Below are 24998 nucleotides of genomic sequence, written 5' to 3' on the forward strand. Positions count from 1 at the left end.
GTTTGGTTCTTTTTTTCCACTCAGACAGGCCTGCCTGCCTTGCGGAGTAGCAGGGGAGCCTATGCCACATAAGAGACAGCTTGGTATACAAGCTCGATCTGCCAGGCTTCAATTCAGGACAAAAAAAGCTGTGGGAAGAACACCTTCAACACATTCTTATAAAGGCAGCCCTTACACTAGCATCTAAACTCCTCAGTTGTCCAAGGGAAGCTCTTCAATGACTCCTTCCCAAAGCCAGCTTTACTGGCAGATGGGGTTTCAGGAGAGTCCTGTCACTGGGACTCTCTTCAGGGTCAAAGACTTTGGAGTAATCATGTTCTCACAAACATAAGAAGTCAGTGTCAGACTCATGGAATACCAGAATGTGGGTTTCCTCCACAGATGGTCATGCTGGTACCCATGATAGAGCATGCCCTTCAGCTCACCACTGCCTGGATGTGACTCATACTGATAGACCTGAGTCATTAACTCTGGTACTCTCCCAGGGGCCACTGCAGCTACTGCTTCACCATCTGAGACAGATGAGACATCTCTGATCACAGTAGGACAGCCACTAATACAGGTACCAATAACGCCAGAGGCTGATGCAGTGGACAGAGACTTACTATGCTTTTCAGTGCGCCGCTGATCCAGGGTGAAGACCCTTGGTTAGCATGAGTGCAGGTACCACACTCCTCGGCTCTAGTACACTGTGCTGTGATCCCATCAACCATAGGGGTCTGGTACCACTTTGTCATCCTCCACCTTGGTGTTGATTCCACCTTGTTTCATGATACCATCAGCTAGGAAGGCATCCGTGCTTCCGCCAGTGCTGTGTTCTTGGAATAGGTTCTGGTCACGTCTCTGAGGAACAAACAGACACAAGCCCTGTTAACACACCACCTTGGCTCTCAGAATATTCCTATTCTTTGTTGGAATCAGAGGTGGCTTCTCAAGTCTCATGCTACCAAGAGTCCAGGGCTTCCTCCAGGTCACATTCTCCTACATATGGATGGAGATCAGAGAAGAGTAGAGCCTGGGGTTGGAATATGTTGGCAGCATGACTGAGGCCCAGTATTGTTAGTCTCCTCATTAGTTATACTGAGGACAGAGTCTTCACCACCAGTACCAAGAGACCTGTGATGGTCGGTACTGATCAACCTATGATATCAGTATACTGGACTTACCTCAACTCCCTTTGGAGCAGCAGCCTTTGCCAGTATCATGGCACCAAACCTCAGGAGGTTTCTCCTTTGCCTCCCCTTAATGTATCATCCTTACTAATGGATGACACTCTGGTATTGTTGGCATCCTCCTTGGCATTGAATGACTTTAAGGTATACCAGGAGCTCCTCAAAAGAATGGCTTCTTCTCTTGGTACACAAGTGGAGCTAGTGGAGAAGAATACCCAAGGCCATCATGCAGCCTACCAAGACTCTGTTATAAACCTCTTCTTCCTTTCCACCTATGGCCCAATGAACAGAAAGTGAATACTACGTTTCATCCCAGGGTTTGAGCAGTTCTGTTACACCCTATGCCAGGCTCATTAGTAGTGGTTGCGGTGAAGGAGAGGAGTCATCAATGGTGTTAAGGAAAAGATGCAAAAAAGCTTTATCTCTTTGGGAGAAAGATGTATTTTAAGTTTATAGCTCCACATGGCCAATAACCAGTCTTAATTCCCAGATATGACTATTTTAATTAGGAGGCAATCTCTCAGTTCATGAATAAACTGCCAGAAAGTTCTAGGGAGCAGTTTCAGTCTCTTGTTGCAAAATGTCATTTGGTCTCTCAATCAACTCTTCATGCTTCCTTGGGCATGGCATTGCTGCTGTCAGGGCCATGGCTAGGATAATAACTACGGGCTGTTCTTCCTGGTTGCAGCCCATGGGGATTCTTAGCAGCCTGCCTATGACAGAGAGATGTCCACATGTCTCATTACTTGGATGATCGGTTGTTTCAGGGTCACTTCAGACACCTATTAGAGATGGCTATCAATCACGTGCTCCATCTGTTCAGCATTCTGAGCCTGAAAATAAAGAAAAGTCATCATTATTGCCTTTAACAAAGAATAGAGTTTACTGGAGCACTCCTGGACTCAACCTCTGACAAGTTATATCTGCCTCTTTCCAGATTCCAGACAATATAGGACTTGTGTGTTTCACTCAGGGATCACCCATGAACCAAAGTAAGGAATTGTGTTAGGTTCCTAGTTCACATGGCTGCATGTACACACGTGATCCCTCATTCCAGGCTTTTCCTCAAAGCACTGCAAGCATGGCTCAAGTCAGCATGTTTCCCTCAATCAATCACCACCAGGTAAGCTGGTATGCATCCTCGACAGGGTGTTGTCATCTTGGAGCTCATATGTATGCATGGGTGTTCCCTTCTCTCCCCTTATCTTTTCTGATTTCAGTAACAGACACTTCCACCATGGATTGGGGAGAACATCTGGGCAATCTTCAGGTTCAGGGTTTATGGACTGCCGGCAAGGCCAGGTTACATATCAGTGTCCTTGAGTTGTGCACAATATCCCATGCATATCAACAGTCTATGCCTCATATTCAGATCAAAACTGTTCAGGTGCTCACTGACAATAACACAGTGGTACTTTATGTGAACAAAAAGGCGGGGGAGAGGGAGGGTCAGGCAGCCTCTGCCAGGAGGCAGTCAAGCTGTGGAATCTATGCATATGGAGCTAAGTTACTTTCTGTACATCTCACTCACTGGATGTTCAAAATATACTGGTAGATTGCCTGAGCAGATCCTTCAACTTAGACTATGAACGGTTTCACAACACAGCCATTCTAGCTTTGGTATTTCATATTGGGAGCGGGGAGGGGGTTGGATGGTGGATCTGTTTGCAACTTGGCAAAATAGAAAGTGCCCCTAGTTCTATTCAAAGGCAAGTCACAGCTCTGTTTCCATGGGACAAGGATCTTCTGTGTGCCTGTCCACCAGTAACCCTGATTCCCAGGGTTATTCTCATGCTGAAACAGGATTGAGGCAGAATGGTCCTTATAGCTTCAGCTTGGCCAATGCATCTGTGGTATTCCAATCTATACAAGCTATCTACTGGAGACCCTTGCTCTTGATGCCTGCCAGAAGTCTCGTAACTTAGAACCATGTGTGGGTTCTGCACTCAAATTCTGCACTTCACACCATGGGTCATCAGTGGTTAAATGCAAAGGATGCTCACTTGTCTGTGGCACTCCAGAATGTCGCCCTCAATAGCAGATAGCGTTCCACAAGAGCTGCTTACCCGAGTAAATGGAAGTGCTTCTCCATCTCTGGACGCTGTTCCATAATGTGTTGCTGATTCAGACAAAGTTTCGAACAATTCTATCCTTTACATCTTTAGGAGTCTGGTCTAGACCTCAGCTCCATTAGTGTGCATCTGGGTTTGCTATCACAGCATTTTACCCTTAAATCTATAGTAGAACTATTTTGGAAATCTATCAGCCTCCTCAAAGGTCTAGATAGACTATTCCTACCTATTTGGGATCCAGCACTGCCTTGAAATTTGAATTTAGTGTTGTCCTCCCTTATTAGACCTTCCACTCAAGTCTTTAGCCTCCTGTTCACTTCAACCAAATTTAAATTCACTCCCCTACCAAATTTAAAAATCTTTGCTCTAAGGAAGCAGTGGTTGGCATAACATTGGTATAACACTGTTTTTTCTAATCTCATCCTTTGAAATGGCTTGAACTGTTTTAGCTGAAACTTTAAGATAATATGGCAAAGGAAGCTTTCTTGGTGGCTGAGTGGGAGAATTAAATGCACTTGTGACTGACCCATCACACATCATTTTCTACAAAGACAACATCCTGTTTAGGCTGCACCCTAATTTCCTCTCATAGATGGAACCTGATTTGCACCTGAATTGGTCTGTACTTACTTTTCTTCCCAAAGCTACAAGCTCACACAAGGGAACAAACCATGCATATTCTGGATGTGCACTGAACTTTGGCCTTTTACCTGGATGGGGTCAAAGCCCCGCTGGGTTTCCACTCAACTCTTGGTTTCCTATTTAGAACATCTGAGAGGATAACCAATTACAGGACAGAGACTCTCAAAATGGAGTATCACATGTGCTACACTGCCAAAGATATAACACCTCCTAGAAGACTTACAGAACACTACAGGCAGTAGAGCACATTCAGCCTCTGCAGCATTTGTGGCACATATCCGTTCAGGGACATCTGCAGGGCAGTGACATCGTTTTCTGTTCACACATTTACAAGACACTGTGTATTTATCTCTGCATCCAGGAGAAATGTGATCATGGGAAAAGCAATCCTGAAGTTCCTTCTTCCAATGAGACACCAAGTCTCACTGCCTTGGCTAACGTACAGCGTAAGGGATGTATGCAAGCACTCAGTGAAGGAAAATGGTCACTCACCTTCTTGTAACTGGTGTTCTTTGAGATCTGTTGCATATGTCCACGATGACCCGCCCTCCTTCCTACTGCATTGGAGTCTACCATCAGCATTCCGGCACAAAGGAATTGAAGAAGGGGCAGAAATACTCTGCCCTTTATACCCTCCTGAGCACAAAGAGCCAGGGTGATCTCACAGTGCTTCATAAAGTGGTACTGAATCCACACTTGAAACTTCTCCCCAAGGTGATTTCTGAATTCCATCATAATCAGCACAACAGTCTTCCATTCTTTTGCTCCAGATCCCACAAACTGTTCAGGAAAGCTGAACTGTGTAAGAGGGCACTGAGTTATTACTAGAAGAGAAAAGCTGTTGCAAGGCTCCAGGGTTATTTGTGGTATTTGGGAGTTAGTCCAACTGGAAATCAATCTCTTTTTAGAGATGTTCTAAATATTATCAGACCCTGTAATATTATGACTAAGCAGTACCAGATGTCCTGTGGACTCCATAAATTAGGGCTAAGGTAACATCTCTAGCATACTGGAGGAATGTGTCTAACTGAAATCTGTAAAACTGCTGCATGGAGTTCCATTCACACTTCCAACCAATGGCCATTTCTTACCTTAGGAGAGAAATCAGAGGCTTGTTGTGGGAGAGCAATTCTCTCATTTATGAAGTACTGCTCAGCCTTTTTCCTGGGATTTGTATCCTGTGGGTCACTCTACCAAGAGTGAGGATCTACTAAGATAATTCCAAAAGGAAAGGAAAGTTGCTTGAGTACACTGTTTCTCACGCCTCCTCTTCTGTTTTGTCTGAGTCCTCCAAAGACATTCTGAATTGATGGAAAGGCCCAACAATTACTTTTCTGCCAGAGAGCTCAGAATGTCTGATGACAATATGTACTCTTTAAGAGTGTGGCTCTGTAAGAGGAAGTATACTCTGAGAATTCTAAATAGAGGAGAGTTCCTTTACCCTGTATTGATCTACGACTCTGATCAATTAAAGAAAATTTATTGGTTCAGATCTCTTGGGCCACATCTGGCCTTTTAATAATTTGAGTTGTTAGTTCGAAAGAGTGTCTAATATTGATAGATTTAACAGTTACAAAAGTGCAAATTTCAATTAGACATTCTCACAAAGCTTGTAAGGTTTGAGAAGTCACTCCCATACAGAACTCATCCATTTGGCATCTCTTCAGCTCCCAGTTTTTGCTGAAATATTAATAGGTGAAGTAGCTTCTGACAGATCCAAGAGAATTCATCTTTATCCTTTTTAAAATGACATTCTAATCAGAACAAACTCAAGATAGTAAGTGGAACGAGCAATGCATGATGTAACTTTCATCTCTTCAGAATCCAGGTTTTATGATCCTTTTCAGAAAATATAACTTAACATCACAAATAACGATGCGTGCAGGACTGCCGGTAAACTCGGCATAAGAAAGGAACATTTCTTTTAAAAAATAAAGATTTCAAAAACAACATAGAACAAAATCAGTTAAGATGAACAGTAAACTATATTTATGAATAATGTTTCAACAGCAATTATATTTTTTTCTAAATTGTCACGACTCAAAAGCCTTAAAAATCCTTGTCTACTCAATACAAAAGCAGTACTTCGGGCAGTAATTTGTATTTATCAAATAACAGAAAAGATTACAGGCAGGTACTTTATTAATAAGTCAAAAGTAACAAAATAAAGGGAAAGAGACCCCTTCATTCTATTAAATTCCTAAACTCCTATTAAATATTGAAAGAACTTTGTCCAATACCATGCTTCTTACTCAGAGCCAAGGAAGAAGCAACAGTAGCAGGGCCATATGGAGAGCTAAGCACCTTGCAAGACCTCTGTTTTTTAGAGGAAGAAACTGAGGCACAGAGAGGTGAAGTGGCACTTCCAAGGTTATACAGCGGACCAGTGGCTGAGCCAGGGATAGAAAACAGGCCAGGGCTCTGTCCACCTTGCTGCCTTTCAAAACAGGGATGGATTACTTAAGCTGCATTTTCATGTTGGCTGCAATGTGTTACAATTTGAACTAGCTAAAGTGGCTGTTGTATTAGGCAGTAAATAGAGAATAGTGGTTTTAAAAAGAAAAATAATAATGAATGATTATAGTTAATATGACCTTTCTACACCAGGTGTAAAATTTTGATTTGTAAAAACTGTGAAATTGCCCACATGTGTTTGACATGGCAGTACTTTAAAAACCAAGGCAGTTTTCTCTCCTGCTGCTTTATTCTTTTACCATTTTAATCAAAACTGGAATCTTTAAGAGCTCAAAGAACATGGATCATTTGATTTAGTCACACAACGTGGACAATTTTCTGGTGATAATATACAACCTTTTTTGCCTCTAGCAGCTGCCACTTCATTTAGGTAGCATGTGTGTCATGGAACTGTCTAGAAACAAATATTAACATATTCACGGAGGGTTTCCATAATATGATATTATGGTAGTCTTTAGGGTTTGCAGCTCTGATGAAAATCTAATTACATTTTTCTGTTTTAACTGCCATAAATTAGATTTGCAGTGTAGATTCACAACCAGCTAGGGGACTGGCATAAAGATGCTTTCAAATACTTGTATTTGGCACATATAAATACATTGTTTTTCCTCAAGTGTTGTAAATATTAAAATATTTTAACAGAATACCTAATATGAACATAGAACAGGTTATAAAACAGTTAGCCCTGAGCAGAAAAATAAATATTTATCACTTGTGACTAAAAAGACAAACATCATATACAAATGTGGAAAGGAAAACAAACAACATTTTTTTCAGAAACTGAAAGCAGAATGTAATAATCAATTTACCAGCCACAGCATTTTCTTCCTAGCATCTGAACTGTTTGAACTATAAAACAGGCATCTTTTGTGCAGTATTGTGTGATTTGACTGCCGAAAGAAACATCTGTTCAGCAGTCGCAATTTTGCCTCTGCGGTAGGCTTCAAATGATGTTGTGGTTTCTCTCCCTTCCTTAGTTAAATTTTTATATCTGAATCTCCATGTTCTGGCATTTGTGTAGAAGAATGACAACAAACCTTGCACTGTCTCTCAATTTGAGTGCATCACCTTGACACCATACTTATTAAGAGATCAGTTTGAAAAGGAACAGGAATTTATATTCATACTTTAATGTCCAAGTGTGAATTACAGGGGGAGAAGGAAAAAGTGATGCCAAGAATTTTCTCATCGATAGCAAAATCTATATATGTGTTACTTGGAGACCATATATTTATATGACAGCACATTTATAATTGAAGTACAGAGTTTGGAACTACTATATTATAATCCTGTACAAGCATTCTGTACTCAGCATATGAAAGTTGCTGGTAATGGATGCACTGCTTAGCAACATTAAATCAGTTAAGCATATATATGATAATCAGATAACAAACTGATTTATTTTGCAGGCATAGAGGAATTATGGAATTAAAAATGCTTACTTAAAGAGGCACTTTGTCCATCCCAGCTCTCATGAACCAAGCATGTAATTGGTTACAGGGTGGCTTACAGGGCTTTTACCACCAACCAAAGAACAACTTAGGGTAGACCCTTCCCAGTCTTCCCTATGGACTCAGTTCAGTTATGAAACTTGTTTGGCACCTGCATAAGGGAGGTGGAGTGACAAAGGCCACAAAGATGAATAGGGGGAACCTCAGTCCTCAAAGCTCTTCCCTCTCATGAGCACAAGGTCCAACTGCACAATCCTGGGTCTCATTTAGCTCTGGAAGCTGGTCATTTTAGCTTTTACTCACACTGGTCACTAGTTCAGGGCCATTGTATCTGATATCCCTGTGTGTTATCACCGCCCCTACTCCTCCCAAAATTATCCTGGCTACCTCATGGTTCATATTTTTCCATACCCTGTCAATGCAGGCTGGCTCAATGGCCACCCACCAGACTCATCTTTCAAGCATCTCTGACCAAACTGATTGAGTGTGAGGCCATAAATGCATAATCAGCTCACATCCCTCTAATCCTTAAATTTAAGCCAGTGCAACTTGCAAGACCATTTTTGTCCAGGCAAGTAATCAGGACATGTGGCTATGGCTCAGCCCTCAAAGAGTGCAGCAGGGGCGTGTGCTGATTCCAACTCATACCCCATCTGCCATACCACCAAAGGCAAATGGCTTCAGCCTTGAAGCTCGGATACGATCCACCTACTGACTTGGCTGCCCGCATGTAGTCCCAATGCATAATAGAATGTATGTGGATCTGGACCCCAACCTTCTTCCCAATGTCTCCTACAATTGTAAATAACAAGGTCTGTGCAAACCCTGGCATGCCTAGTGATGGCCAAGTCCAGGAATGCCCACTAGCCTGAGTTTAATCTTTCCAGCACTCCATGTTGCCCATATTAACACCCTTACATTATCCAGCTTCTCCGTGGGTAGCTGTGATAAACCTTGCATTTGGACTAACTCAGTTCCCAAATATGTCAACTTGTGTGTTGGCCCTTCTGTCATTTCAGAGGCCAGTGGGACACCCAAGTGTGCACCCATCTTCTGAAAAGCACTCAATAGGTGGGCACATTTGCCTGTTCCCAACTTTCCTGCAAAGAGAAAGTCATCAAGAGAACGAACCACTATGTAAGCCTGTTTTCCTCAGAGCCCAATATTCTAGCATTGTACTAAACTTCTCAAAAGCTGAACTAGAGATGGAACAGCCCGCTGGCAAATATCAATCCAAACAGTAGTAACCTTCAAACTGGAAACAAAGTTAAAATCCTTGGGATGGACTGAAATGTAGATTTAATGTCACACTTTGCTAACTGTGCGCCTTGGCCACATCTCTTTATCATGGCTACTGCTGTATCAAATGAGGAATATCAAACTGAACATAGATTAAGATCAATATTGTTATTAACAGAGGGGCCGCAGGGGTAAGGCACATGGTGTACTACTCTCTGTATTCACTCTTTTTTTTTTTTCCCGGAATCAAAGCCAGAGGCAAAGGGCACAGGCCCAGCATTGGTGAACTCCCACAGGGACCAGGTGCCTTTTTGGCTGCTACTGCCTCCTGAATTTTTCTTTGAACTATAGGGATCTTAAATTATTTGCCTACACATGTCTCTTTGTCCTTCATATGGGATCTGAAAGCCAAATAAAAATCCACTCCCAGTATAATTCACATCTTTTTTGCTAGGATAGCCCAGAAACATGGCCCTTAATACTTCTAATTTAAGTGGATCAGCGACATACTTCCCTATTATTCAATTATTTTCCCCCTTAATAGAGCCCAGGGTACACATTAGATTCTCGTAAGGACAGGCTGCTGTTTTTACCAGCTGTAATACTTGCTTCAGGGTGTTCAGATGGTTAATCTTACAACATTGCTTCATGGCCTTTTAATAGATTCTACAGTGGTTGAGAGAAAACAGCGAGTGACACCTTTACTATTTTCAGTACAGCAACTGCTTCTCTGGTTGGCAACCAGCACTGACAATGATGTTCTAAATGAGGGATTTTTGGATAGTACCCTAGTGGCATTAGCAGCAAACAGCATGATGCTCTTCTAACTTACTTTTGTCTCATTAATTAGAAATACCTCTCTTGCCTGTGAAAGTGGTAACCAGAGCATTGATCATCAGATCAGAAGTATAAGCATTAAGCTTCTCCTGACTGATTTTTCCTTTTTTTCTCCTCTCTCTTTTTGTCTGAGATTCTCCACCCACCAATGGAGGGTAGTGAAATTCCCTGTTCAACCAGAAGGTCTCCACTTTTAGATACCTATCTGTTTATTAATTGATATATGTCATACCCAGTACCAAAACATATCTTTACAATTATAATCCTGTTAGAAAGAAGAATGCTTGCATTTAGAACATTCACAAATTGATCTTCTGTGCTTGTTTCATTTAGGTTTTTCTACAACCGATGAATTTCTGTATGAAATTCAATATGAATCTAATAAAGTTAAATCTCAGCTAGAGTCTTCAGTGGCTATAAATCTGGTGCAAAAAGATCGGGATGCAGAGTCCGGGATTATAACACTGACTTTCAATATAGTATTTGCACCTAACAAACCAATGAGGTAAGTCTGACACTGAACCTCTACAGCATCCATATCTATCTGCTTTGAGACTTATTGGCAGTACTGGGTGCAATTCCTTTGTCTTTCCAATTCTGTCCCATATGTCCCTCTTTCTGCTCTGCCTCTCTCTGTTTTTCCTCTAACAATAAACATTTCGGTGTGCTTACTTGCCCTTTTCCATTGTGATGCTTTGATATTAAAAACTGCCAGTGGTTCATCTTAGACGTGGGTTGGGAGGGTTCTGTGAAGTTGTTACTCTGGTTATGTGTGTATCACTGTACTAAGGACAGTGGAGCACTGGCAATGGTACAGCCCTAGCAACATCAACTAATAATTTATAGCAGTATCAAAATCCAAGTCTCATGGCATCCAGAGGAGCCAGGAGAGACTACCTCTCTTGGAAAAGTGTCCCTATGTGTTTGTGTATTTATTTTTTAACATTTGTTTTAGGTCTGCCAAGCGATTAAAAAAATTAATCACGATTAATCACACTGTTAATAATAGAATACAATTTATTTAAATATTTGATGTTTTCCATATTTTCAAATATATTGATTTCACAGAATACAAACTGTATGATTTATTTTTTATTACAAATATTTGCACTGTAAAAAAGAAACAAAAGAAATAGTATTTCAATTAATCTAATACAAGTACCATAGTGCAGTCTCTTTATCATGAAAGTTGAACTTACACATGTGGAATTTTGTACAAAAAATAACTGCATTCAAAAATAAACCATAAACTTTAGAGCCTACACATCCACTTAGTCCTACTTCTTATTAAGCCAATCACTCAGACAAACAAGTTTGTTTACATTTGTGGGAGATAATGCTGCCCACTTCTTATTTACAATGTCACCTGAAAGTGACATTGTGCACTTTGTATTCTGTGTTGTAATTGAAATCAATATATATGAAAATGAAGAAAAACATTCAAAATATTTAATAAATTTCAATTGGTATTCCATTATTGTTTAACAGTGTGATTAAAACTGCCATTAATCACAATTTTTTTAATTGCAATCAATTTTTGAGTTAATCACATTAGTTAACTGTGATTAATTGACAGTCCTAATTTGTTTTAATCTTGGTGAATCTGAAGCCCTATGATAAAGGGAATTCCAAGAAACCATGGGTATCTACTTCTTCTTTGGTGGCCGTACCTAATGTAGGGTGCAGTACTCTGGAAAAGCCTTTAGACTGGATAGTTGGTATAAGAATCCTATCCTTGGCTTTATGAAAAAAATGACCTTCAATTACCCTTGAATACACAAATGTTGCATCCACTGAATTTAACTGTAAGTTATTGAGGTCACTAACAGTATCTTTCATACATATCTCATTTTAAAATATGATTTGATCAAAACCAATTTGTCAACAGGAGAGATGGTTTGATAAGTTCAGGACACATGCTAGGCTAGCCATAAACAAAATATAGCAGAGATCAAGGAAATTTAACAGAGGAGCAGCCACTTTTCATTTATTATATAAAATACACTTAATCCTCTCATTGATATCATTTAGATTTGAGAAGTTCCTCTACCTCTAGCATCTGGGACCCATAAAACAGTGTGTAGAAAGATTGGGGTAAAAAGTAGTTTCTGTATCAGCTCAGTGTCCATAGCATTTATTGCATCATCTGACAAGGTACAGCAAAGCAAGACACAAGATACCCACCTCAAACTGTTAAACCTATTATATCCTTAGTTTCTTCAGAAGCACAAGTTAAATCTCAAATATTTGGTTCTAACAGATTAGTTTAACACACTATGAACCATGGCCCAGATCTACAAAAGAATTTGGGATGCTAAAGTGGGAGTTATGGGGCCTAAATTCAAAATTGTAGGTGCCATGAGAGCCTCAAAACCCCTGCTAAGCTGCCACCTAACCCTGTAGGGGGCTACGTTTTTGCTGTAAAAGTCTCCATAGCACCTGTTTCTGCTTCTGGCCATGACCATAATGTTTCAGCATGGATACCTATCTCATGTCTAAGTCCCGTCACAATCCTCTAACCAGGTGAGGATATGTACTCCTTCACCTACCTTGCTTGTGGAGCCCAATCTACCAGGCGTTCTTAAAGCATGCCTAATGCCACACAAAACAGTTAAGTGGGGGAGAAGGGGACAGCCTCCCTTGTAACCTTTAGCCTTTTTTTAGGGAATTCACTTGGGATGTGGGAGACTCAAGTTCAATTCCCCACTCTGCTTGAGGAGAAGGGATTTTGAGTATGGGTTTTCCACCTCTCAGGTGAGTGCCCTAAGTACTGGACTATGGAGCCACTCTCTGGATCAATGCATATGTACTTATTTATAAATAGTGGAACAGCTTCAATAGGAGAATCACATCAGAATCTCCCATAATCCAGTAGTTCAGGCATTTACCTGAGGTGTGAGAAACCCAGGTTCAAACTGAATCTCATCAGGCAGAGGGAGGAATTCAAAGGGGGGTCTCTCATATCCTGGGCAAATGCTCTAACTGCTGCACTACTAATAATAAGGGAGATGTCATCTTTCCCTCCAGTTCCCCGCACTGGTCAGTCATTTTGTGTGGAGTTAGGGATGCAATGTTGTCACCCTGGCAAGAAAGCTTAGGCACCTGATTCCAGGGAGAGGGTTCCTGGCTGTGGGAACTAAGTGGAGATAGGTCACTTCCTCTAGCCCAGACGCCAGTTAGGCATGTAAGTCTAGAGGGACAGGGCAAAGGACACATCCTTTCCTCAGCATTCGTATGTCTACTATGTTGCTCCCAACTGGTGTGCTGCCTTTTGTGATCATCCTTAGGCTTTTTATTCTCTGTGCCATGCACTGTGTAGGAGACGCTGATGTTAACAGGCCCAGAGGAATCTCGGAATTCAGGAAAGCAGGTCCCTAGCCTATTTTAGACAAAATTCTAATAATTGTTGCTTAGATTACCATAATTTTGAAAACCAGAACATCATCTATCTTATCCATAAAATAGAGGACACAAATGCGGGCTGATCTACACACCAAAAAATAAAAATGCATTTGAGGATTATAATAAAAACTTAACCTAAACATTGTTTTCCCATCATTTTGCTTCAATATATCAGCTATTTTTAATGTATCCAACTTTCATGTGTCATTCTTTCTGCGAGAACATCTTGTCTCGTCTCCAAAATTCATCTTTGTATGATGTACACCATAGATAAGCCCTATTCAAACCCTAACGATTTACACATAACTGTTATACCTGAAAATGTTTCAACAAGCATTATGACTGCACAAATTGTAATAAAACAGACACTATGTCAACATAAAACATGCAACCACTTTTTCTGTTCAACTTTAAATACTAGAAAAACATTCATAGTCAATGTAGTGTCAAAGAACCAATGGGCTTGAGTCAACTTCAATGTTGAATTGGTGCAACTTCTGAATCTAAATTAATGGAGTTACAGATGCTTAAGAGGGTAATGCAGAGGAATCAACCCCAAATCTTTTATACTCCAACCCACATTTTGTCCCTTGGGAAATTGCAATTTGGAGCACAAACAGCATTGCTTTACATTCACAAATCACAAGGCTGCGCACCTAATGCAAACAAGTTTTTTCACAATATAACATGCCACTTCGGAAATTGTTAGGTGTTTTCTAAGAGATATGATCTAAGGATATTATTTGGGGGATCTGTGCCGTGGGTTAGCAAAGAGACAGACTGGTGTAGTACAGTGGCCCTTCTGACCTAGACCTATGAATGAATAATGATGTGGGGCTCTGTGTCACAGACACCAAGACACAGGATCGTTCATACAGCAAATCAATTAAAACAACCAGCCCTCACCCCAACGATTGAACAAATACATCCTCAGCACTTTTCTAGATATGGTATCTAGTTCGTTACTGCAATAACTATCTAGATCAGGCAGTTTTGGTATGTCTGCTTTCATATCATAGAATGTTACTGTTTAGTAAAACGCAGCCCTCACTCAATCTGTAACTTTATGAGTCTTTATCATTCGAGTAGCTTGCGTGCAATCCTGAAGTAAGTGGCGCGTGCTCGGCCGTTCGAAGATTTTCGCCTAGCACACCCGGCGGGTCGCTGGCGCCCCTGGCCGGGCGCGCTACGGCACGGATATATACCCCTGCCGACCGTCGCCCTCGGTTCAATTCTTACCACTGTCGGTGTGGACAGTGGAGGAGATTAGCTGACCTCCATTCCTAGCTTTTACACCCGTTCTTCACTTTGTATTTATCAGTTCTAGTTAGAGTATAGTTGTTATAAATAGGAAGTTGTTGTTATGTTAGAGTAATTAGTTTAGAGGGCTGGGTACCTCCTCCCCCCTCCCGGGCCCGGGCTCATGCTGGCCACGCCTAGTGTCAACAGTGCCGACCTTGTGCGCCAGCCAGCCAACTGACCCCATGATTCGCTGCTGCAAAGTATCGGGCAATCACTGACGACAAGTGCCTATCTGTAGTCCTTCAACCTGCCTGGCCATAAAAGAAAGAGCAGGATCTCGCTTGACAGCCAGTCTGGATGGAGGATGCCCTCCTCCAGTCCGGCCGGTGCCGGCAGTCGCACCGGGAGAGTGCTTCATCGGCACGGCGAGGACCGTTTGGCCCTCAGACACCCTAGGTACGCCAGTTTCCGACGAAGGCGGGCCGCAGACCGCTCGTCTCGCGAGGGCCAAAAAGCTAGATCCTGCGGCTCAACTCTAGAGAACGAAGTTGAGCACGCAACCAAGCGTCTGGACAACAACTGCGGCGGCACCGGTAGTTGCCGCACCGTCGATTCCCCCGGCCAGACAGAGCGATCGAGGTCCGGTGCAATGAGAGTCTCCGCCCCGGCACACGCCTTGGTTGAGCTCGTCGTTCCCACCACGCCAGAGACCTTCGCAACGGCGAGGGAACTGATTGCTCTTATGGAGCCCACCTTGCCTCAACCCCTGGCACCGCCGGTGCGAGTCCTCCCATCAGCGGGAAAGCCTGCCATGGTCAGACCACCGTCTGTCGAGGCAGCAGGCAGGCACCGCTCGCGATCGAGATCCCGGCACCGCTCCCGCTCTTATCGCCGGTCAAGATCCAGGCGCTGCTCGCAGTCCCGGTACCGATCCCCCTCTCGGCACCGGTCATACTCACGGCACCAGTTCAGATCGCGTTCTCCGGACCGGTATTCAGCACAACAGTCTAGCTCCCGGCACCGTTCCCGGCGGAGTTGATCACACCGCTGCTCCTTTCAGTCCCGGTCGACCTCCCGGCACGGCGCTGGTCGCAAGTCCCAGTCCACGTCTCGGCACCAGTATGATTCCCGGTACCGCTCCCCGGCGGGGCATGACGTCCGGTACCCATCTCACGGAATATCTGCTCTGCCCTGGCCATCGAGACACCCATCTGGTTCATCCCGAGCAGATAGTGCTCTCTATGGAGATGTGGACCCCCAGGCCCGTGCCATCCCGGAGTCCCAGGGCTTGGAGCAAGCACCACAGTGGTCCTTCTGGACACCTTGGGCGTACCACCGAGCCCAGGGCGATCCTACAGTGATGTCGCGGTCCGCCGTGTCGGTCCATTGCGCACCAGAGGCCACCATTAGTCGTCCTCCTCCGGCTGATACGGACGCTTCAGCCGTGACACAGGACCCTCAGGCCGCCACAGAAACCGACCCTCCTCTGGACCAGGACTCACAGCTCGAACCGCTGGTCCCGGGTCTCTCATCCTCCTCCTCACCGGATGAGGCGGTAGCGGGTACATCAACTTCAGGCCCGCCCCCCATTGACCTGCGAGCCCACCAGGACCTTCTCCGTCGTGTTGCGTTGAGCATCAACCTTCAGGTGGAGGAGGTCCCGGAGGTGAAGGACCCGGTCGTGGACATACGCTCTTCAGATGCCCCGACTCGTGTAGCCCTGCCATTTATCCGCTCCATCCAGGCTAAAGCGGACTCGATCTGGCAATCCCCGGCGTCTATCCCTCCTATGGCCAGAGGCGTGGAGAGGAAATATATGGTACCATCTAAAGGATATGAATATCTTTATACCCATCCTCCTCCATGCTCTCTGGTCGTCCAGTCTGTGAACGAGAGGGAGCGCCATGGCCAGCAAGCCCCCGCCCCAAAATCGCGGGAGGCTAAACGCATGGACCTACTTGGACGCAAAGTATACTCCGCAGGGGGCCTACAGCTGCGTGTAGCTAACCAGCAGGCCCTTCTCAGTAGGTACAATTTTAACACCTGGCAGTCCATGGACAAGTTCACCGAGCTGGTCCCCCTGGACTCCTGTCCAGAGTTCTAGAGCCTCCTCGAGGAAGGGAAGAAGATATCCTGGACTTCCCTGCAGGCCTCTCTCGACGCTGCGGATTCGGCGGCCAGGACCGTGGCGTCGGGAGTTGCATGCAGAGACATCTCATGTCAGGTTCCGGCCTACCCCAACTGCAAACACATTCATGACCTTCCATTGGAAGGCCAGGGCCTTTTCTCGGAGAAACGACCCTAGGCTCCAGAGCCTCAACGGACAACCGTGTCATAATGCGTTCCCTGGGGGCATCATACTCCGCAGACCCAATGCAGGTCCTTCAGAGCCCAAGCCTCAACGTCCCTACCCCCCCACCACGTCCGTCGACAGACTTACTAGAAGGCCGTGTCGTGTGACCGCAGACGACAGTCCGTTCTCGGGGGCCAGAATATGGTTCGCAAGCCACGTTGGGCCCAGAACAAAACTTTTTGAAGTGCGACCGAGAGCAGAGCACTTCCTTTCCCAAGAATCCTATCCAGTTCTCCAAACCGTTCGCCTCCCTCCTCCCGGCAGGGACCGACTCACCTCAGATCGTTGGGTCCTAACGTACGGGGAAGTTTGGTTACCATCTGCATTTATTTCGCCCCCACCACCTCCCCGGCCTTCAGGACCCTCTCAGACGAGCATCTCCTCTGGCAGGAGATCCATACGCTTCTCGAAATCGGAGCCATAGAGGAGGTACTTACAGAGTTCAGGGGCAGGGGGTTTTATTCCCGTTTACGTCTTAATTCCCAAGTCGAGCGACTCTTCCGACCCATCCTAGACCTCCGCAGCCAATCTTAAGAGTTAAGTTCCGGATGGTTCCTTGGGGACATTATCCCATCCCTGGAATCCGGGGGACTGGTTCACTGCTCCGACATGACGGTGCGTACTTTCATAATCTTATTACCCCACAACACAGACGGTACCTAAGTTTGGTGTCGAAATCGCAACTTCCAATTCACGGTCCTTCCTTTCGGCCTTTCCACTGCCCCATGTGGTCCTTCACAAAGTGCATGGCAGTGTGGCCGCCTTCCTCCGTCGTTGGCACATATGTGTCTTCCTTAGCCTAAGACGACTGACTATTCGCGGACCTCGAGACCCAAGGTCGCCGCTCAGCGTAGCCGTCATCATGGAACTTTTCGAGCGATTGGCCCTGATGGTCATATGGGCAAATCCCCCTCGTGCCCACTCAAAAAATAGAATCATCGGAGCTGTCTGACTCCACGCTCGCAGCGGCCTACCCCGCTGAGCCGGTTCAGGCAAATGACGCCATAGTAGAGCCTGCAGGCCTTCCCGACGACCTCAGCCCCCCCGGGCTGCTCAGCCTCCTCGGGCCATATGGCTGCCTGTACTTTCGTCACAACGCACGCAAAACCGCTCCGCCCCCTTCAAATCTGCTGGCCTCCGTTACCGCCGCACAGTGACACCAATACGACGTCGCGTCACGGTTCCGTCAGAGCGTCTTACGCTCCCTCCGTTGGTTGGCAAAACCCTCCCTGGTGTCTCAGGCATGCCGTTCCACCCCCAGAACAACTGTCTTACCGTCCCTAACGACGGACGCGTCATCTCTGGGCTGGGGGGCTCACATGGCGGGTCGTCACACGCAAGGCCTCTGGTCCGCCCAGGAGTTGTCATTACACATAAACATACGGGAGCTACGGGCAGTCCGCCTCGCCTGTCAGACCTTTCTTCACCACCTGCAGGGCCGTTGTGTTCTAGTGCTCACGGGCAACACCACCTCGATGCACTACATAAACAAGCAGGGAGGAACCTGCTCTCTCCCCCTTTGTCAGGAGGCGATCCAACTGTGGGAATTCTGTATAGCCCACTCTATAGACCTGGTGGCATCCTTCCTCCCAGGGGTCCAGAACACCTTAGCAGACCATCTCAGCAGGTCATTTTTCGCCAACGAGTGGTCACTTCGACCGGACATAGCTCATTTTCTCTTCCAGAAGTGCGGCTTTCCCCACATAGACCTCTTCGCCTCCCGCAGCAACCGGAAGTGTCACAGGTTCTGCTCATTTCAGGGTCTCGCCCCGGGCTCGATATTGGACACCTTCCTCATGTCTTGGTCGACCCACCTGCTGTATGCCTTCCCACCCTTTCCGTTGGTGCACAAGGTCCTTGTAAAGCTTCACAGGGACAGGGCTCGAGTGATTCTCATCACCCCAGCGTGGCCTCGCCAGCATTGGTACACCACGTTGCTGGACCACTCGATAGCCAACCCGGTTCCTCTGCCTCTCCATCAGGATCTAATAACCAAGGACCACGGCAGGCTTCTCCATCCCGACTTGCAATCCCTCCACCTCACGGTGTGGCTCCTACGTGGTTGAGTCACTCAGAACTATGCTGCTCCACCCCAGTGCAACGAGTACTCCTGGGCAGCAGAAAACCCTCCACTAGGGCTACGTACTTGTCCAAGTGGAAGCGGTTCTCTTGCTGGTGTCAGGCGCAGCAGGCGGCACCTGCGCAGGTTCCTATTCCCCTAATATTGGAATACCTCTGGCATCTCAAGCAGCAAGGTCTCGCACTCTCATCTTTGCGGGTACACCTAGCTGCCATCTCAACCTTTCATCCCAGAGAAGGAGCTTACTCCATTTTCTCCCACCCTATGGTCTCGAGGTTCCTCAAAGGGCTGAAGCGTCTTTTTCCACAGGTGCGACGCCCCGTCCCTTCCTGGGACCTCAATTTGGTTCTGTCAAGACTTATGGCCCCTCCGTTCAAACCCTTGGCAACCTGCTCTCTCCTGTATTTATCGTGGAAGGCGGCGTTCCTTGTAGCCATTACATTGGCTAGGAGAGTTTTGGAGCTTCGGGCTCTCATGGTGGACCCGCCTTACACTATATTCCACAAGGACAAGGTGCAGTTGCGCCCACATCCGGCGTTCCTTCCCAAGGTGGTTTCATCCTTTCACCTCAACCAGAACATATTCCTCCCGGTCTTCTTTCCCAAACCGCATGCATCGCGTAGAGAGCAGCAGTTGCACTCGCTGGATGTCCGTAGGGCGCTCGCATTCTACATTGACCGCACCAGATCTTTCCGTAAGACCCCCCAACTCTTTGTCGCCGTGGCAGACAGGATGAAAGGTCAACCCATCTCTTCCCAGAGAATTTCTTCCTGGGTCACGGCATGCATTCGGGCTTGCTATGATCTAGCTCATGCCTCTCCAGGCCGTGTTACTGCACATTCCACCAGGGCTCAGGCCTCGTCGACTGCATTTTTAGCTCTAGTGCCTATCCAGGAGATATGCCAAGCAGCTACGTGGTCTTCGGTACACACTTTTACTTCCCATTATGCTTTGGTACAGCAATCCAGAGACGATGCAGCCCTGGGCTTGGCAGTCTTGCATTTGGCAGTGTCCAACTCCAACCCCACCACCTAGGTAAGGCTTGGGATTCACCTACTTGGAATGGATATGAGCAAGCACTCGAAGAAGAAAAGACGGTTACTCACCTTTGTAACTGTTGTTCTTCGAGATGTGTTGCTCATATCCATTCCACACCCGCCCTCCTTCCCCACTGTCGGAGTAGCCGGCAAGAAGGAACTGAGGAGCGGACGGGTCGGCAGGGGTATATATCCGGTGCCGTAGCGGCGCCATGTCAGGGGGCGCCAGCCGACCCGCCGGGTGTTGCTAGGGGAAAATTCTTCTGACGAACGTGCACGCAGCGCGCGCACACCTACTTGGAATGGATATGAGCAACACATCTCGAAGAACAACAGTTACAAAGGTGAGTTAACCGTCTTATCTCCCAAGTACTGCTAACACACACTCTCTCTCTCTCTCTCTCTCTCTCTAATTCTATTTGGATAGGGTTCAGTCCTTCCACATAGGAGGAAAGATTTACTGGTATGCTCCAGCTACTTTTGGGCATCTCCATAAACCCAGTTTTACTGACTGATCAGACAAGGTTGATAATGGTTCTATATTGTCAAAATGTTGCTTAGGAGCTAAAGTGCACCAGTATATGGGAGAAACACATTCTAACAGAGAAAAGAGATTAATTCTGATCAGAGGCTGCTCAGCAAAGCACCACTCCATACGTGCCCCACCCCACACATACCCCTGGAATGCCCCTCCCTTCCCACATAGACCCCAACCACCTTCCACCAGCCCCTCTTATCCTTCCAGCCACCACATTCACACCAGCAGCCCTGACATACATCCCACTCATCACAGCTCGCAACAGCTCAGCCTCACTGGCCACAGCCCCAAACATCCCCCACTCACCCCAGAATCCTGACCAAATACTAACATATTGTATTCCCCCCTCAGTCCCCACAACTCTCCCCTCCACTCCTCAACATCCCCCACTTGCCCCAACCCCTCAGAGTCCATAGACCTCAACATTCCCTGCTCACCCCATAGCCCACCAACAGCTCAGACCCAGCCCCTCACCCCCTGCCTCAGGACCTTCCTGGCCACTTATCAAACACCCCCATTCCCCCAGCTCAGCGTCCTGCTCCTGGATAAGGGCGGTTCCTCTCGATCTCAGCCGTCCAGCAGCTCCATTTGCTCCATCACCTTTTCCCATATTCACACAGCACAGACCAAATTAGAGCAATGAGTGGCATTGCAACCCGGTGCCTATCATGAAGGCAGGGTGGCTGGGCCAAACCTGAGTCATGCTGCAACCTCGTGTGCCAACTTGCAAAGTCACACACTCAAATTTAGCCCAGTCACACTTCCATCTGACGGAGGGGCACAAACACCAAATGTGAATGAATGCCATTGTGAACCTGTGTTCCAGGTGAAATGCCGTGCTCCATCTGGTTGGGTCCCCAACATCTTGTAGGTCCTGATGGGACTGCACCAATTTCACTGTTGTAGCTGGCCACTGTGGGGAGCCTAGGTGCCTAGCTCAGGGTTTGTAGATTTCACTGGCTGGCTAAGCACTCAAAAGTTAAGCATTGTAACACTCAGTGTTGTGACTCCGCGTTTATAGTCCCTCTGTGGATGGGGCCCATATTCTTTCCACACCAGTATAAATCTGGAGTAACTCCATTGCAATATATAGAGTCACACCATGTAAATAAAAGAATCAGGCCTCACAGCCGCACCGATTGTTTTGCCTCTACATTAGGTCATTTCTTAGTAAAACTAACGTACAGCAAACAAGATGAGCTGTTTAGTTGACATTCCATTCCAAAGTAAGACTGATAATATGGTATACAGTGTAAAAATTTTACATTCCAATTTAGAGCCAACTGTATTTTCATTATGATGCACTGCAATTTTGCAGAAACACAGGCTTACTTTGGACAAGGATTTATTGACGTTATATTTCATTATGCCTTCCTTGTAATGATATTTTTAACTTAATTTGGAAGGAATTCAGCAACATTGGTGGTACGGTGCACTACAGGTGGTGTCTGGAAGTTTCCAATACTGTTACTTGCGACTGAGCCAGAAGTAGACGATGTCATCAGTATTGAAGCAGCCGGCTTAAACAAAGAATCAGTGATTGGCTTTAGGCTTACAAGTCAGACAAGGTAATGCTCTCAAAGATAAACCATATATCCATGTTTTGAGGATTGGATTCATGCTCAGAAGAGAAATACATTAGACAGGACAGGTTTGGGCAAGAGGAGCAGGGTGAAGCGGGTCGATCTTGTGACATAAGTCACCATTCATTACCTCCGGTTCCCCTGTATGCAAGTGATGCAGTACACAAGCACTGTCCTGAACGTGTGACAGTGGAAGTAGACACATTCTACAACCCTGGAGTAGGCTGCTGACCATGAAGGATAAGCATGTGTGGGCTTGTTCCATGAGTTAGGATTTCTCTAGGGTTTGGCCCTAAAATGCTTGTGTGCATTAGAATGCATGGGGGGGAAATGTGCATGATACACCACTAAGGCATTTACATTGCAGAATAATGATGGAACTGTGACCAAACATTTTTACTAAGATGAGGCTGTTTTAAAAAGCTGTATTATTTCCCTCAAGTTGCACTGTTTGTGTTCCTTTTGGTTTAGTTATGTAAACTGTCAATAGCCCGCTTCTAATATACTTTCTAATCTGATAAAGGACAACTATATGGTTCCCCTATGAATAATTTAAAACTATTGGGAAAAGATGAGCTTGAAGCAAAAGTATGAGGCTTACAATTTAAATCTATTTTTCCCTTTTTAATATGCTTTTTTATTGCATGTCTAGTAAGTGTATTCAGAACACTGGCAGATAAGCGGATAGTTAACATACATAACAAATTTGTCATTGTAACATCACCAAAATAAAAAGATGTCCTTGGCCCTTATTGATTTTTTTTTTAAAGAGCTTACTTCCAAGAGCAGTACATCTGTGATGAACAGTTGTTCCAGCTTTTAGATGGCTGTCAGTGGTGATGATTCCTCAAGACACTGGAAAAGCCTCCTATCACAATGCTCAAGTTATCAGCTACAGTGGAATAGGTTGTTTTGGGAACAAAAATGAAGCAATTGCTCTGGCAATGTTATAATCTGCTGGTAGGTGTATGATACTAGTGAAGAGACCTAATGTTCTTGAAAAAGGTATAATAAAGTCTGAATCATTACAGTTATACAAATGAAGGTGCCATGATGCAATACAGACTCTTTCCCTGTCAGAGAAACTATAACCTTGTTTAAAATGGAAAAGAATACCCGCCCCCACTCACCCATGTTCAGTGAATGTTCCCAGTACTGTACTGCAAGCTATGTCAAAAATTGCTTTGAAAACCTCTAGCTTGAGGGAGGGGAGTTGGTTTGGTTTTGTTTTTTTTTCTTTTGTGGGTAGGTATGGGGAAAAAAAGTTTATAATTTAGGAATAAAAAATAGTGTCCAACTAAAATTTAGATTATAGCAACCTTCTTATTCAATATCAGATTTAATTTAATGCTTGTATAACTCAAATGACAGGTTAAAAAACATAAAATATAAAAAAAAGAATTAAAAGTTTTGTTTGAGAATCTTTCAGACCTTAACAGAGGAAATCACCCAGTGATTTAATTAGAGTTTTTTTGCCTAGATTAGGATTTGCTAGCCCCAGCTCATGCAGTAAATATTTCTAGTATCTTTTTAAAATAAAAAAGCTTCTCATAGGACCAGATTTTGCCACGCTTACTAACACTGACTAGTACCTTACTACATAAGTAGTATCACAGTGTTCAGTGGAATTACTCATGTAGTAAGATACTACTCATCATGAGTAAGGGAATCACATTGTACATCAAAGAAAATAGGGCTACTGATGGAATAAGGCACTACTCAGTATGAGGAAGGGAGGATAAATCTGACTACCACAAGGCAATAAATTCAGAATTTAAGTGGATCTGTTCAACTTGTTTGGGCTCAAATATATACACTTCTTAAAAGAAGAAAATCCCACGCAATATCTCCCAAAGATAAGCGTGTATATATTCAGTTAGTATTGAAGTATATAAGTGATTTTCCAACTGTGGAAAAGAGGTAGAGTTGAATTTAGGGTAAAACTGGGAGATTGAGCTGGCTGAAATGTCAGATTTCTGGTTCATTTTGTTCTGAATCACAACATGATGAGTTTTTTCAAAATTTCATGACTGCTGAGTGGGCAGTCCTAGGAGTCAGCTGGCCTGGGAGTCTGGAAACTGTGTGATCCCAGCCTGGGGCAGTCCACATAGTAGGGCTGTCCTGGAACAAGAGACCCTGATTCCACAGTAAGGAAACTAGAACTCCTGACATTGCAGGCTTTGCCCTGCTGTTGCAGATCCTGGAAGATGTGGGTCCCCGTCCTCAGAGCAATCCAAATGACATTATACTCTGCCTCTGTGGCTCCTGGAGCTGCAGGAGAGGTGGGGAGGCTAAGCGCGAGGGCTTTCTGCTTCAGCAGCACTTCACGAAAGCCTCTGTCACTTTCGGACAGCCCGGGAACCAACATTCCAATTTTCCTGATGGAAAATCCAAATTTTTCAGCAATACTGAAATTTTCTCACAGAAAATCTTGGTTTTACAAAAAGGGCATTTTTTGACATAAAATCATTCCAGCAAAAAAATGTTCTACCAGCTCTACTGGGAAAGGATTCCTTAATGAGTAGGAAAGTAGGCCAGGACTGGATGTGGTAGAGTTAACTATATTAGTCTAATTCTCAGAGCTTTGCATGATTATGGGCTCAAGCTGGTTCTTACTTCACCTATCAGTTCACCCACCCCTGTTATGCAGAGTTAATTTGTTATAAAGGAGTTTCTTGGTCACAAAGGGCTATCCAAGGTCAATTTCAATGCAGCCTAAAGAATGGTACATGGGACATTTTGGCTCTATGTTTGAGTCTGTCATTTGTTTCTAATTTTAAAAACTATACATTTTTCTATGCTTTCCAGACCTCTGAAGAGAAAAATGAAGCCTGTTTTACACTGTCAGCTTTGAAAAAATATTTCTGACTTTACT

The 24998-nt window shown here is 44.9% G+C and overlaps 1 protein-coding gene across 3 annotated transcripts in view; it reads left to right on the forward strand.

Moving 5' to 3' along the window:
* Nucleotides 1–24998, forward strand: part of CFAP47 (cilia and flagella associated protein 47) — a 761390-nt gene that overhangs the window by 711765 nt on the left and 24627 nt on the right. For 2 of the 3 annotated variants that reach the window (XM_032799255.2, XM_075059737.1), the window contains exons 61-62: nucleotides 10222–10393; nucleotides 21947–22108. In XM_032799255.2, the coding sequence (XP_032655146.1) occupies nucleotides 10222–10393; nucleotides 21947–22108 (334 nt within the window). Of the gene's footprint in view, nucleotides 1–10221; nucleotides 10394–21946; nucleotides 22109–24998 lie in introns of those variants that run through there. The other variant, XM_075059740.1, reaches the window with a different exon arrangement.

Source organism: Chelonoidis abingdonii, chromosome 1 (assembly GCF_003597395.2).
Source record: "Chelonoidis abingdonii isolate Lonesome George chromosome 1, CheloAbing_2.0, whole genome shotgun sequence".
Classification (NCBI taxonomy): domain Eukaryota; kingdom Metazoa; phylum Chordata; order Testudines; family Testudinidae; genus Chelonoidis; species Chelonoidis abingdonii.